This window comes from Melospiza georgiana, chromosome 20 (genome assembly GCF_028018845.1).
Source record: "Melospiza georgiana isolate bMelGeo1 chromosome 20, bMelGeo1.pri, whole genome shotgun sequence".
In the NCBI taxonomy this organism is placed as follows: Eukaryota; Metazoa; Chordata; class Aves; order Passeriformes; family Passerellidae; genus Melospiza; species Melospiza georgiana.
Window position 1 is genome coordinate 12,637,827 of NC_080449.1, and position 12,005 is coordinate 12,649,831.

General features: G+C 47.4%; 1 protein-coding gene across 5 annotated transcripts in view; it reads left to right on the forward strand.

Annotated features, from left to right (window-relative positions):
• The window catches only part of MVB12B (multivesicular body subunit 12B), a 53,121-nt gene that overhangs the window by 14,214 nt on the left and 26,902 nt on the right, over window positions 1-12,005 (forward strand). For all 5 annotated transcript variants that reach the window (XM_058038029.1, XM_058038025.1, XM_058038030.1 and 2 more), the window contains 2 exons: window positions 2,400-2,529; window positions 2,815-2,937. In XM_058038029.1, the coding sequence (XP_057894012.1) occupies window positions 2,400-2,529; window positions 2,815-2,937 (253 nt within the window). The remainder of the gene's footprint in view (window positions 1-2,399; window positions 2,530-2,814; window positions 2,938-12,005) is intronic.

Here is a 12,005-nt window from a genome sequence, read left to right on the forward strand (position 1 = left end):
TGTGGGAGAACAAGGGCTCCTGTCCTGCCAGCAAGTGCTGAGGGGTGTCAGGTGTGTTTGTGCTGGCTGACACAAGGCACAAGTGCAGTGTCCAGGGGGAATATCATCCTCATTTCTGCAAGGCAGAATTGCTTCACTGCCACATGTAAGCGAGCAGTTCCCAAACAGCGTGCTCAGCTCCCCTGGGGCCCGTGGCAGCAGCAGCTGGAGCCACGTCTGGTGGCAGGCCTGTGCTGTGCAGCAGGCACCGGGGGCGTTGGGCTGGCAGGGGACAAGCCCCGCGGGAGTGGAGCGTGAGAGCCTGGCAGCAGCGGTGCTGGTGCCTGGTGCACAGCTGCTCCTCGCAGGAGGGCCGGTCCCAGTGCGCCTCGGTGATGGAATCCAGCCAGCAGCGAGCAGAAAGGGGTTACATGCACCGGATGGTTCATCTGGGGCTGCAGCACATGAGGATGGCTTTCAGTCGCTGTGCTCTGGTTCTGATTGGAACCTGTGGCCTGGAAGTGAAAGACTCTGAAGATTATTCTCCCAGGTCAGCCTCTGCTCCTGGAAAATTCTTGGGCATGTGTGGTGTGAGGTAGAATTGTTGCTTATCCTGCTGACCCCTGGGAGTGCTGAACCTTACTGTGTGCTGCTTCAACTTCTGTGAAAGTCCTGCTGGAAAGGAGGAAGGGGGCTTTGCCATTAACTTGAAATGCATTGGGTTGTGACTGACAGCCTTTAAAGCAGAGGCACTGCCTGTACTAAGGAAGCGTGTGAAAGAGAACACAGACAGAAGCAAGTAGTCAGCTTTGTACCTGCAGAGAGAGTCAAATAAGAGGCACTGATTTTGTTCAGAGTTAGATTTATGGTTACAGGTGTCTCTGTGCTCCTCTCAAAATGGCAGCTGACTTGCAGTTAATACATTTAAAATACACTACTCTTTGTTAGGTCTTGAGCAGATTTTCAGAAAGCCGTAAATCCTAGACTCCTAAAATGAGTTTTAAGCACTTCAAACAGAAGCTCTACTTTTTCAAAGCAGGGGAAGACTAGACTTCAGGGATGCAGGTATTTACCATCTCTAAAAGCGCCACTGTAACTGCAAGCTGCATGCACAGATGCTCTATTGGCACACCTCACACTGTATGCTTATTTGTGCTAGTGCAGCAGCACATTTCAGAGGCTGGAATGGATTGCTGGTTCCCAAGGTGTGGATTACGAAACAGGAGGAGCCTATGGAGACAGGGCTGCTTGCCATCTGTTGAAGTGACAGCATATTTTAAGTTGTGAGATATTTGTTCACATTAAGATGAAGGGTTTTTATTTTGCAGGCACTTGTTTGTAGTTGCTGCTTTTTTCCAGATTTTCATTCAGCGTCTGCTCTTTAGATTTTCAGTATATCAGTAGACTTCTGTCCTGCTTTCCAAGTGCCTGCATCCAAACAGGAACCTCACCTTGCTCACCCCAAGACTCCTTAGGGTGAGATGGAGCATTGTTTTCCAGGCACTGCAGGTCTGTGTCTGTGTGCCAGCGCCAGCTGTGGTCACAGAGAGCACCAGCTTGGGCTGTGGATTGTGTCTGCGTGCTGGTAAACAGCCTGAAGAGCTGTGAATTCATTACACAGATAAGCCCTAACTCTGATGGGCTCGAGTTTTCCGTGATGGATAACATGGAAGCAATTGCTCTGTGACACGTAGCAGAAAGGGCTGTGCAGTGCATTCATCCACCCTCAGAGCACAGGCCAGAGCAGCACAGCTGCCTCGTGGGAGGTTCTGGCACTTAGTGCTTTGAGAATCTGGTTTGTCCTTGCAAAGAACCAGGGCAAACATGTGGGAGTATCATTTCTGTGCCTGCTGACTTGATCAGGAGATGTCACTAACACTTGGGATGTGTGAGATCTGGACAGACAGCTCTTGCACTCGACCTCTCTGCATGGCAAGCTCTGCCTGCTCCTCCTCAGAGGGGTGTGGAAGTGGCTGGTTGGAAGCACGTAGCAGAATGAGCTGACTGGTTGTATCAGAAGCTTCCAGGTACATTCCTAGAGGCAGTGCTTGTGGGAGGAATGTTAGATATGGCTGTCCAGGCCAGTGAGGCAAACATTACCTGAGAAAGAGCAAGGGAGTGAGAGAGGCATGCGGAACTGGCAGTCACCTGCTGTTCTGTGCTGTGGGGCAGCACCTGGCACATGTGGGAGCTGATCTCTGCAGCAGGCAGGAGGAGATCTGGTTATTGCAGTGCCAAGAGCACATCTGATAGAACATTCCCCTCTGAATGGCACTGCACTGACTGGTTTGTTGACATATGTCTGTTTGTTGGCACCAGTTCTGCCGTAATTACCTGCCTAATACCTGGAGAGACTATAAATAACATTTATACTCTAATCTTGCATAAAACCCACCCTGTATCCTGGGTTATTTTTGCAGAAGAAGTAGCTTTCAGAAAGAAGAGGCTGTGCATTAAATTCATCCCTCGAGATTCCACAGAGGCAGCGATCTGCGATATCCGAATCCTGGGGAGGTCCAAGCAAGCCCCTCCTCAGTACACGTTCATTGGGTAAGTACCCCTCACTCCAAAGCTGTTGTCAGGAATGCAGTTATACCAAAGCAAGGGCCTTGTGCTCCTGTCATTACCAAGTAGTAGCTTCTAAGAGGTGAAGCTTATCATTAGAAAAGTCCAAGTAAGTACAAGTGTTACTGAGTTTGATGTAGGAGTTAACTCATCCCTCCCTTTTTTTTAATTGCCCTTGTTCTCACTGACCAAGGTGTTGGCGAGGCACGCCAGTGCCTGGTGCTGGTGCGTGCGTGCAGCGTCAGCTCAGGCGCCGTGTTGGTTTCGCAGGGAGCTGAACAGCATGGGCATCTGGTATCGCATGGGCAGAGTGCCGCGCAACCACGACTCCGCGCAGCCCGCGGCTCCTCCCGCCCAAGCGCCGGCCCCGACGCCCGCTCCCAGCCTGCCAAGGTGGGTCTGCTGCATTCCGGCTCCTCCTGCTTGATGCTGCATGTCTTGTGGTTACTCGCCTTGCCTGGGAAACCAAGACCAGGGTGCTGCGTCGGCACGGAATGGTTGTGTCACAATCTGATAAGGGAATGTGCTGTTGGTTGAAGTATTGCCTGTTGTGGGGTAAAGAAAAATGGGTGAAGAAGCCAGAAGAAAGGAAATGCCTGCAAAGGAAGGGAAGCAGCAAACTGTACCTTTCCTTTACTTTGAACTGTGCAGGATGTTGTGGCTTCCAACACATACATGTTGGAAGGGTGAGCCAGAGCTGCTGCCAGGCTGATTGTTCTCCCTAACCAGAGGGAAGGAGAAGTGTCTCTACAGACTTCAGAAGGGAAACAGGTTTTGCTTATCTCCAGGATCACTCTGATCATGGTTTGAACTACTGGTTCTTGGTTTTTTATTTTCCTGAACCCAGTTGCTGAGCTCCAGTTATGCAGCTGTCATGAGTGTGCACAGCAGCCTGCTCATCTCGTGGCGGCTGATGGGAACAGCACTGCTGGGCAGTGTGTCTGTCCAGGCTGGTCTCCCTGTGTTACAGGCAATATTTCTGTGTGTGTATCAAGAGATGTGCTAGTGTGTAGACTTCCATATACCAGTAGTGCTGTACTGACAGCTTACTTGCTGGATTTCTCAGGACAAAGAGGTGTTGTTAAGCAGCAAAGCAGCCCAGACAGTGACGAAACTGAGAACTTTGCACTTCTGACATTCACTCCAAAAGCACAGTGCCCAGTGTGAGCTGTGCCCTGCTGCTGAGGCTCATAGACTGGGCCAGGCTGTTGCCAGGGGACAGCACACTCTCCTTGGGTCCCTTTGTGCTTTTGCCTATTATGTGTACATGTATTTTTGTAGGCATTTTCTACACTGCGGATACCTTTACAGTATTACAGTAACTAGTGAGAGCTGGAATTTCGAAGGAGAGAGCAGAGGGGAGTTCCAAGGCCCAGTTTGTGTACAAAGGTCGTTATATCACATGGGTGGAAATTGCTTGTGTCCTTTAGAGTCTTGATTTACAGGTCATTTCAGAGGCACACTTTTAAACTGCTGCAACGTGTTCCCCAGAAAGCTGTCAGGCACCTCCTTAAGGTAGGTGTGTACATTTGAGCCTTCACCCATGACCCAGACTGAAATCCATGGTCCTGTGGTGGCTCTTTGAGCTCTCCAAAGCATTTGGGTGTTTCTTTCTCTGAGAGTTCTGCTTGGTAAGCTGCCGTGCCCTGGCACAGAGCTTGCTGTCGCGTACTGTCAGGTGTGCTGCAGGCAGACGTGCTGTCATGCTTCTCAGAGATGAGGCAAAAGAGATGAAAAGCCAGCAGCTTTCTGGGGATTCCAGCCTGTCCCACCAGGACCTGAGATGTTATTGTGAAGCTCTGCTGGACATAAGCTAGATGCTAGCCCAGGCCATGGGAGATCAGAGAGAAAGATGTCTTGATTTTAGAGCACAGATCTTCATTTTCCTTCTGCAAGAACTTCTGTCTGGGCAAATTTCCACAATAAAGAAAAAAAAATTACCATAGCAAGAGAATGTCAGTGGCAGTGCTTAATCACTGAATGTGGATGGGTCACTTTATAGCTGACCAGGGAAGGCTGCAGAGCAGTGTCAGAGCTGTTGGGAGCAGGGCCAAAATTAGAGCTCAAAGCATCAGTGACAGTCTGAAAAGAAGTGTTTACAAGGCTTATATATTTTATAACCTCTTGTTGTGCAGTTTATGGTTTACAATGGCTGCAAGGAAATTGGATCAGTTTTGTTTTACTTGCCAAATAAAGCAAATGTCAAAATAGTCAATATAAAATGTATTCTAATTTGGCTGAGTTAAACCAGCCAGTATGCAGTGGAATAATTGAATGTTACATTAATGCCTTGTAGTAAAACCCACCTGTCTGTAGCCAGCTCCACTCTCACACCCCATGTGTGATTTACAGGTAACTTTTACACCACCAGCCTGATCATTCAAAGCATCTTTCATGTCTGTTTTTTTACTTTGGTTATTTATTATCCAATATATTTTTTAAGAAATAGAAATGTATATAAAGGTGCATCCTGCAAATATTTAATTATTACAGGGAACACAGACAACTTGAAGGCCTTTTCTAACACTGTCAGCCATGTGGTGAGTTACTCAACACCGTGTTTGTGAAAGATTGTAGTCACAAGTGATCTCTTATTTTCATGTCACCACAGAGAGAGGAGATTACAGTGGCAGTCAGTTTGCTGTTTTATTCCATGTGGATATATCCTGACAGGAATAGCAGTGGGTTGTTCTGAAGCTGCCTCAGCAGTGAGGATGGATTGGTGAGCAGTGCTGCATGGAGCACTGTGGAGGGTCTGCTGTTGGGCTGGGCAGGTATCTCAGCTGCTCTCTTCAGTTGTGCCTGCATTTAGAATAATTCTGAATCAAGAGGGGGCTTCAGAACAATTGCTAACGCTGGATATAAACTAAGCCCCCATGTACAGCTAAACCTCAAATGGAAGGACTTTTTCCTGTGGGGTATATTTTTTCTGCACTAGCCCCTCTGCTCTGGGGTGTAAGGTGCTGATGGCAGTGGATGTGGCCATCACAGAGTTGTCATGTACCAGAGGTGTGAGCTCCACATCTTGGTGCACATCAGCAGTGCTGCTTCTGCATGTCACAGGCTTATGGCTCACAGTCAGGGCTGCACAAGGGCAGGCTTTGTTTGGTAGTTGTTCTGGCCTTCACAGGGTGTTTTTCAGCCATTTCTTCTCCTTGGTGTTTTCTTGTACAGGCATCTGGCTGGGTGGCCTCCGACAGCAGCCCTGGCAGTCCTGGTGAGGGTGGCCATGCCATTGTGCAGGTCTCCAAGCTGCTTCTCTGCCTTTGGTACACAGATAGCAATTGCTCTACCTAAACACCTGGAATAAGATCAAGATGTCTGAATTTTCCTTCTGAGCTCTCAGTTACCTTTTCACTAGTTAAGCTGGCCCCTCCTTAGGAAAAGGAAACAATTTGTTCCTGTTCTCTGCTCCCAGTGGAGTTTCATGTTGTGGAATGCAGGAATTTCTTTGCTAGGCAGAGAAGTCTGATTTTTCAAATTGATTTATTAACAGGGTTTGAAATTGGTGGTGTAAGCTTGGGAAGGGATCAGTCTGTGGCTTTCTGCTGCAGGCTGATGATGTGCAGTCGAGGCAGGTCGTAAAGCAACACCAACAAGGCAGCGTGGAGACCCAAGCTGGGGCTGGGATGCACCAGCCTGACTGCAGTGTGGTAATGGAAGGGAAGCCTTCTGCCTTTCCTATTTTTAGTAGCTACCCTATTATTTAGAAATAGCTATAATAATTTATTTAAATCATTTAAAATAGATTTCTATGAAGCATCTGTAAGGGAAAAGGTTCCAGGGCTTCAGTGCTGTTCTGCTCTGTTGTAGAGAAAGGCCAAATCCTGAGAAAGCTGCCATTGCACAGGCAGCCACTGCTGGTGATGTGAGGGCCAGAATGCCTCCACACAGCAGTGGAGGTCTGCCTTAAATCCCTCCCTTAAAACCACCTCCTGACTAGCAACTAATTGTAAAATCATTTGCGTTGGAAAATACCTATAAGATCAAATAAAAAAAGTAGTTATTCATTATTATATTTTGAAAATATTATGTGGCTTGAATGCTCAAATCACTTGTGTCATGAAACAGTGCAATATTCCTAGTTTTTAAATTACATACTTAGCAGAAGCCAAGGATGTCATAAGGGCTGAGGTCACATCTCAGCAGCGATGGATTGACAATGCTGTGAGACTCAAACAGTAAGTTGGAGCCTGGAGGGGGTGTTTCCATGGATCCTCCGTGGTGAGGATGGTGAGGAACAAAATGTAAGCATGAAATGCCCTTGCTGTGTATAGGCTGTGCAGATCTGAACACGATGGTTTGGGTGGGTGAGGGGGCTGGCATGTGTTTCTCCAGAGTCTGGTTCCCATAAAGGGTTTGTTATGAAACAGCACTGACCGTGTGGCTTGCGTCCAGCTCAGCTGGATGAAGACGTGCAAAAATTGGTCACAGGCCAGTATGTTTTAGTGGTAGAAAATGATGATTAGGAAAAAATGTTTAAACAGTACGGTTGGTTTCCAGGCACAAGAGTCCCTTGCAGCAGCTGAGAAGGAAAGGCATGAACTGTAATTAGAAGGAGCCTGATGGATTTGGCCGATTTTGAGAATGCATTGAAGAATTTGTGGAGTGCTCTGAGTGAAGAGGCTTCAATCTTAGAGTCATTTTTCTTTATAGAGAGCCCTCTTCCTGCTATAGCAGTATTTCTGGAGGCATGTTTTCTTTGGGGCATAGCATAGCGCTGTTAAGTCCAAACCGGAGGTATCCATTTGGAGAAGCCGTGCTCTGGGTTGTTAAATAAGCCCTGCAGGGAAACTGAGCTTTTTCCCCCTAAAACTTGTGTGTTGTCTGCTATTTAATATGATCTCTGCCACTGCTGATTTGTAATCTGTGCTTTCACCCTGAAATGCATGTGGTTGTGTTCAGATATTTCCTTTAAATCAATCACTTTCACCATTTTCCAAAACACTTCTTGAGTTTATTGCTTTTAGTAAAGTGTTTGGACTGTCATTATTTATTACTGGCAAAGTGCTGACAACGTGCTCTTCCCAAATGAGTCTTTATGCGGCATATTTGTTTAACAGGTTTTGCAGGGGAGCTGTGGATGTCCCTGCGGCCGGGCTGTGCCTGCAGCCCTGCAGGGCACTGGGGTCTGCCTGGGCAGCCCCAGCGAGGGGCTGGTCCTGAGAGGGGCTCTGCATCTGGCCTGGGAGCCGGGGCTGCGCTGATTAATTGGGCAGCACTTAAAATCCTAACCCAGGACGCTTACACCGTGTGTAATTTATCTTTCTGGAGTATTTCTGCTGTTTGGCAATTTTTCCCTACTGCTTCATTATGTGAAAACTCGTGGCTCTGGAGAGCAGCTCGTGAAGGATGTGGAAGCCGCCGCAGCCTCCCGAGACACGGCGCTGCTCAGCTGAGACAGCCACTCCATAAGCACTTCATGCAGCTCTGCCAGGGCTCAGCTCTTTGATGCAGCCTCTGCCTGCAAGGATTTAATGGGCTGCAGCTCACTCTTCCAAGCGGCGTAAATTAAACTTGTTGGGGTTTTTTCTATTGTTTGGCAGCTGCTCTGTCCTAGTTACTCAATTCCTCTGATCTGAATTAATCCCCATGCAGAGGAGGCTGCAGCAGCTTCATTCTGCGTTAGGCCTTTGGTTTTGGGTTGCTGGTGTGAGCAGACCCGTGCCTGGTGAGCATCGCTGTGCGCCCAGGCAGCTCCTGTGGAGAGGGGGCTCAGCGCCCGTCCCGTGGGGCACCGGCGCCTGGGGAGGGGCTGCCAGGGGCTGGGCCCTCCTCCCTGTGCAGCTGGGAAAGCTGAGCAGGGAGAGTCAATGTGGAAAGAATCGCTCACTCTCTTTTTCATTCTCTCCTGCCATTGGGCTTTTATAAAATCTGAATCTGGCACCCCAGTTCTCATTGACTCTTAGGAAACAGGATATTTTAGTAGCTTGGAATGAGATGAAATGCTTGCAAAGCCCATATGTTGCTTGTTTTAAGGAAAGGGTCAGGAAGGTTTTACAAAGTATTTAAATATTTGGTTTACACGATTAGAATAGATTGTCTGGAATGAAGTCCATTACCCGAGGTGATTCTTGCCTCGCAGTTTAGGTTTTCATTGCAGTTCTTTGGAGTATGAGGTAGGTGTTCTGGCATCTCAGTGCCCCAGCACAGTCAAAGTTAAGGGCTGTGAAGAAATGCTGTAGCTGGGATGCAGCCGCTGCTGGAAGCGCAGGTGCCTGCTGTGTTTCAGGCGCAGGTACAGGCTGTGAGCTGCTGCCCAGGAGATGCCTCCTGCTAGAGGGGCTCAGTGCCAAGTCCCCTGGTGCCAGTTCACAGAACCCCAGCAGCTTCTTTTTCAGAAATGTGCCTTCTCCAGTCTCCATGAGCAAAGCTTCCATGTTGGATTGCATTTCTTGAGAGCTGCAGCCTGATATTAACTCATGTTAGCTGTGTTTTCAGCTTTCTGCAGCTTGAAATGTAATTGTTCCATTCTCCATTTTTCATGGGGAATGATCTTTGCTTGATCATTGTTTATGGAAAGTAAGGTAGTTTTTCTGGGTTTTTTGGTGGTATTTTTTGAAAGGTATTCCCATGAAGTCTTGCAGCACCCTTCTGAAGGTTGTTGTGAAAAAATCAAACTTTGCTGCCGGATGGTTCAGATGCTGCTCTGGGTGTCACACTTGTACCACCCAGTCTGTCACTGCTGGGTCCAAAGCCCAACTTTCCATTGGGCTTTTGCTGTACATTGTTGATATTTTTATATGAATTATGAAGCATCCTTTGATATCTGGCACTTCCCCTTGTGATCCTCTGTTCTGTTTTATGAGTACTTGCCCCCTCGCTTCAAAAGCAGTTCATCACCTTCCTGCAGACAGTTCTTAATAACAGGTTTGGAACTGTCAGGCATTCCTGGGCCTGTTTTATGTGAGTTTCTCTCCAAAAATGTTCAAAAAGTGGCCATAATGTGCACAGACCTCAAATCCCCTTAGCCTGCACGTGAGGGATCTCCTCATCACATGCTGACTTGTTCTGTGGATTTGCTGAATAAAAGAGCAACTGAAGTGAAGAGGGTGATTAAACTTGCTCTAAATTGTCTTGAAATTATGGTATGCTGGGGAGAAATGGGTTTGGTACTGGAGCAGTGCTGGAGCAGCAGGGTCCTGGCCGTGGCAGGACGTCCGCTGCACCAAACACCAAACCGCGGCGCTGCTCATCTTCGGGAGCTGCAAAGCTGCTCTGCTGGCACTTCACAAGGCAGATGAGTGGCTTGGGGATGGTCTCTGTGAGCTGCCATTCCTTAACATCAGGCATCCACTAAAGTACTAATAATTACTGTTAATATCTTTCAGTGGAAACTTTCTGAGTAAACGAGTGCTGGTTGAGGCAGCATTTAACGGCCGCTGCTGGCATGATCGGAATGCAAATAAGTGTTATTAGCCTAATGATTTTGCTGTCACCACGGTGTGCAGCACTGGTGCTGTGAATATGTCATGCAGTACCCGTGAATTTGGAAAGTGTGTCAAAACACAACTTCAATTAGTTTGCTCTAATTATGACTCTAGAGAGTTCATAAGTATATCACTCCTCATTAAAAGAGATTTTCTTATATGGGTTAATACAGCGCATAAAGGGGTGTGTGAGCGATTCGAGGCAGGGCTGTGCAGAGGGAGGTGCCCACGGGGTGCTGGAGGTGCAGCAGGTCTGGAGCAGCCCCGGGGTCCAGCCCCAGCCCAGGAGCTCCTGGTGCAGGTGAAACCTCCCAGGCGGGAGCAGGTGCCAGCTCAGCTGTGGGCAGCAAGAGCCTGCTAGCTGGTTATGGACAGGCTTTTCATCTAAAAATAGCCAAACCAGCAAGAAGCCCCAAACCAAAAAAGCCCTGGAAGGAACCACATTTGATTCTGAAATAGAGATACAGCCCAAAAGCTTTGCCCTGGTAAAGGTGAAGGAGCACCAGCAGTCAGAAGCACAAGCCTGTGCCAGCCTGGCCTCTCCAGAGAGGCCCTTTGGGTGCTGGCTGTCTGTTCCCCTTTCCCAGGATATTTGTAGTCCATTTTACCTGTCACGTTGCCTGATCATATTCCAGCTTTGCAGAACAGAAAGAGATTGTTGTGCTCACAGGTGTGCAGTTGGGCAAGGGTTAAAGTAGTAATTGTTTAAATCTTTTAGGCTTTCCTCCCAGTTCTGTGATAATTTGATGAAGAACTTCACCCTAATTAAATATTCAAATTAGGAATAAGTGTCAATATGGCTTCCTGGTGCCTGGAATGATGATTAATTGTATTCAAAACTCTAGTGGCCGCTGTAATCTAAACCAAACCGTTGTTCTTGATTATTTGTGCAACACATTTACCATGTTTTTGTTTTAAAATTTAAACTAGTAATTGATTTGCCATATGCCACAGAACTGCACATACTTTCACGATATGTGTTTAGGAACTTGGGGACTTTGTAATTGGGATTTTCTTGCTTTTCTATGGCAGCCTCTTTTTTTTTGTCTTCTACAATGCAAAATGATTTGGCTCTCACAACACATAAGGAAAATGCATTATGCAATCAAGTTGGTAGGTATAAGCTATATTGATCCTGGCCAAAGTTTACATTAATTTAAAATAAATTAGGCTTTGTTTCCCATTCCTCCCTACAATGTCATCTTTTATAAAAAGAAGGAGAGAAGGGGAGAGCTGATTTCCATCCAGCAGTCACTGCCCTGTCTTGTGCAGCTAATGTTCTTTTTGGAGACATCTCTGTGGTGTCTGAGGCAGTAGAGTAATGGAATGCCCAGTTGTCCTAGCTCAGGGACAGCAAATGGCCCCAGAGCAGGCAGGCAGGCAGGCAGGCGGGCCATCCTTTCCAGACACCCTCGTTACACCAAGGCAGGGTGGGAGTGCTGCCCAGTGCTGGGGTGTGCTCGCTGCCTCGTGGGGAGCGATCCGTCCTCATGGCACACCTGGCACGTGCCCACCCTGCAGGGTTGGCCTCTCCTACAGCACAGGTTGGCACAAACTTCTAAAAAATACTCTCCTTAGAAATGGGCTTTTTAAGTTGATCTGGTTTATTTAGCTCCAGAACTATTTCTGCTGAGAAGAAAGCAGTTCTCCCTAGAGGGCAGAGAAACTGAGTCTTTCTACTGGCTGCCTTTGGTGCCTTGGAAAATATTTTTGAATACTTCTATTATAAGTTGAATGAGAAGCATGTCATGCCCACAGGCAGTGGTCTCCTGTTTTAAAGTGTTCATAACACACATGCCTCTGCTCCAGAGACTCTCATGTGGATTGTGTTTTAAACAGCAAACTGATAGCCAAATTCAAATATATTTTCACACCGTCTTTTTTTGGTTAAAAATAGCTTTGGAAAGCACAAGTAAACTCAGACTGATGCTTGCTTTTTCTTATTTTATCTGTACTGTTCACCATCATCTGCATCAAGGGCTAAAAATACATTGTTCTTCCCAAAACATGTCCTGTTTTTGAAGGCAGATA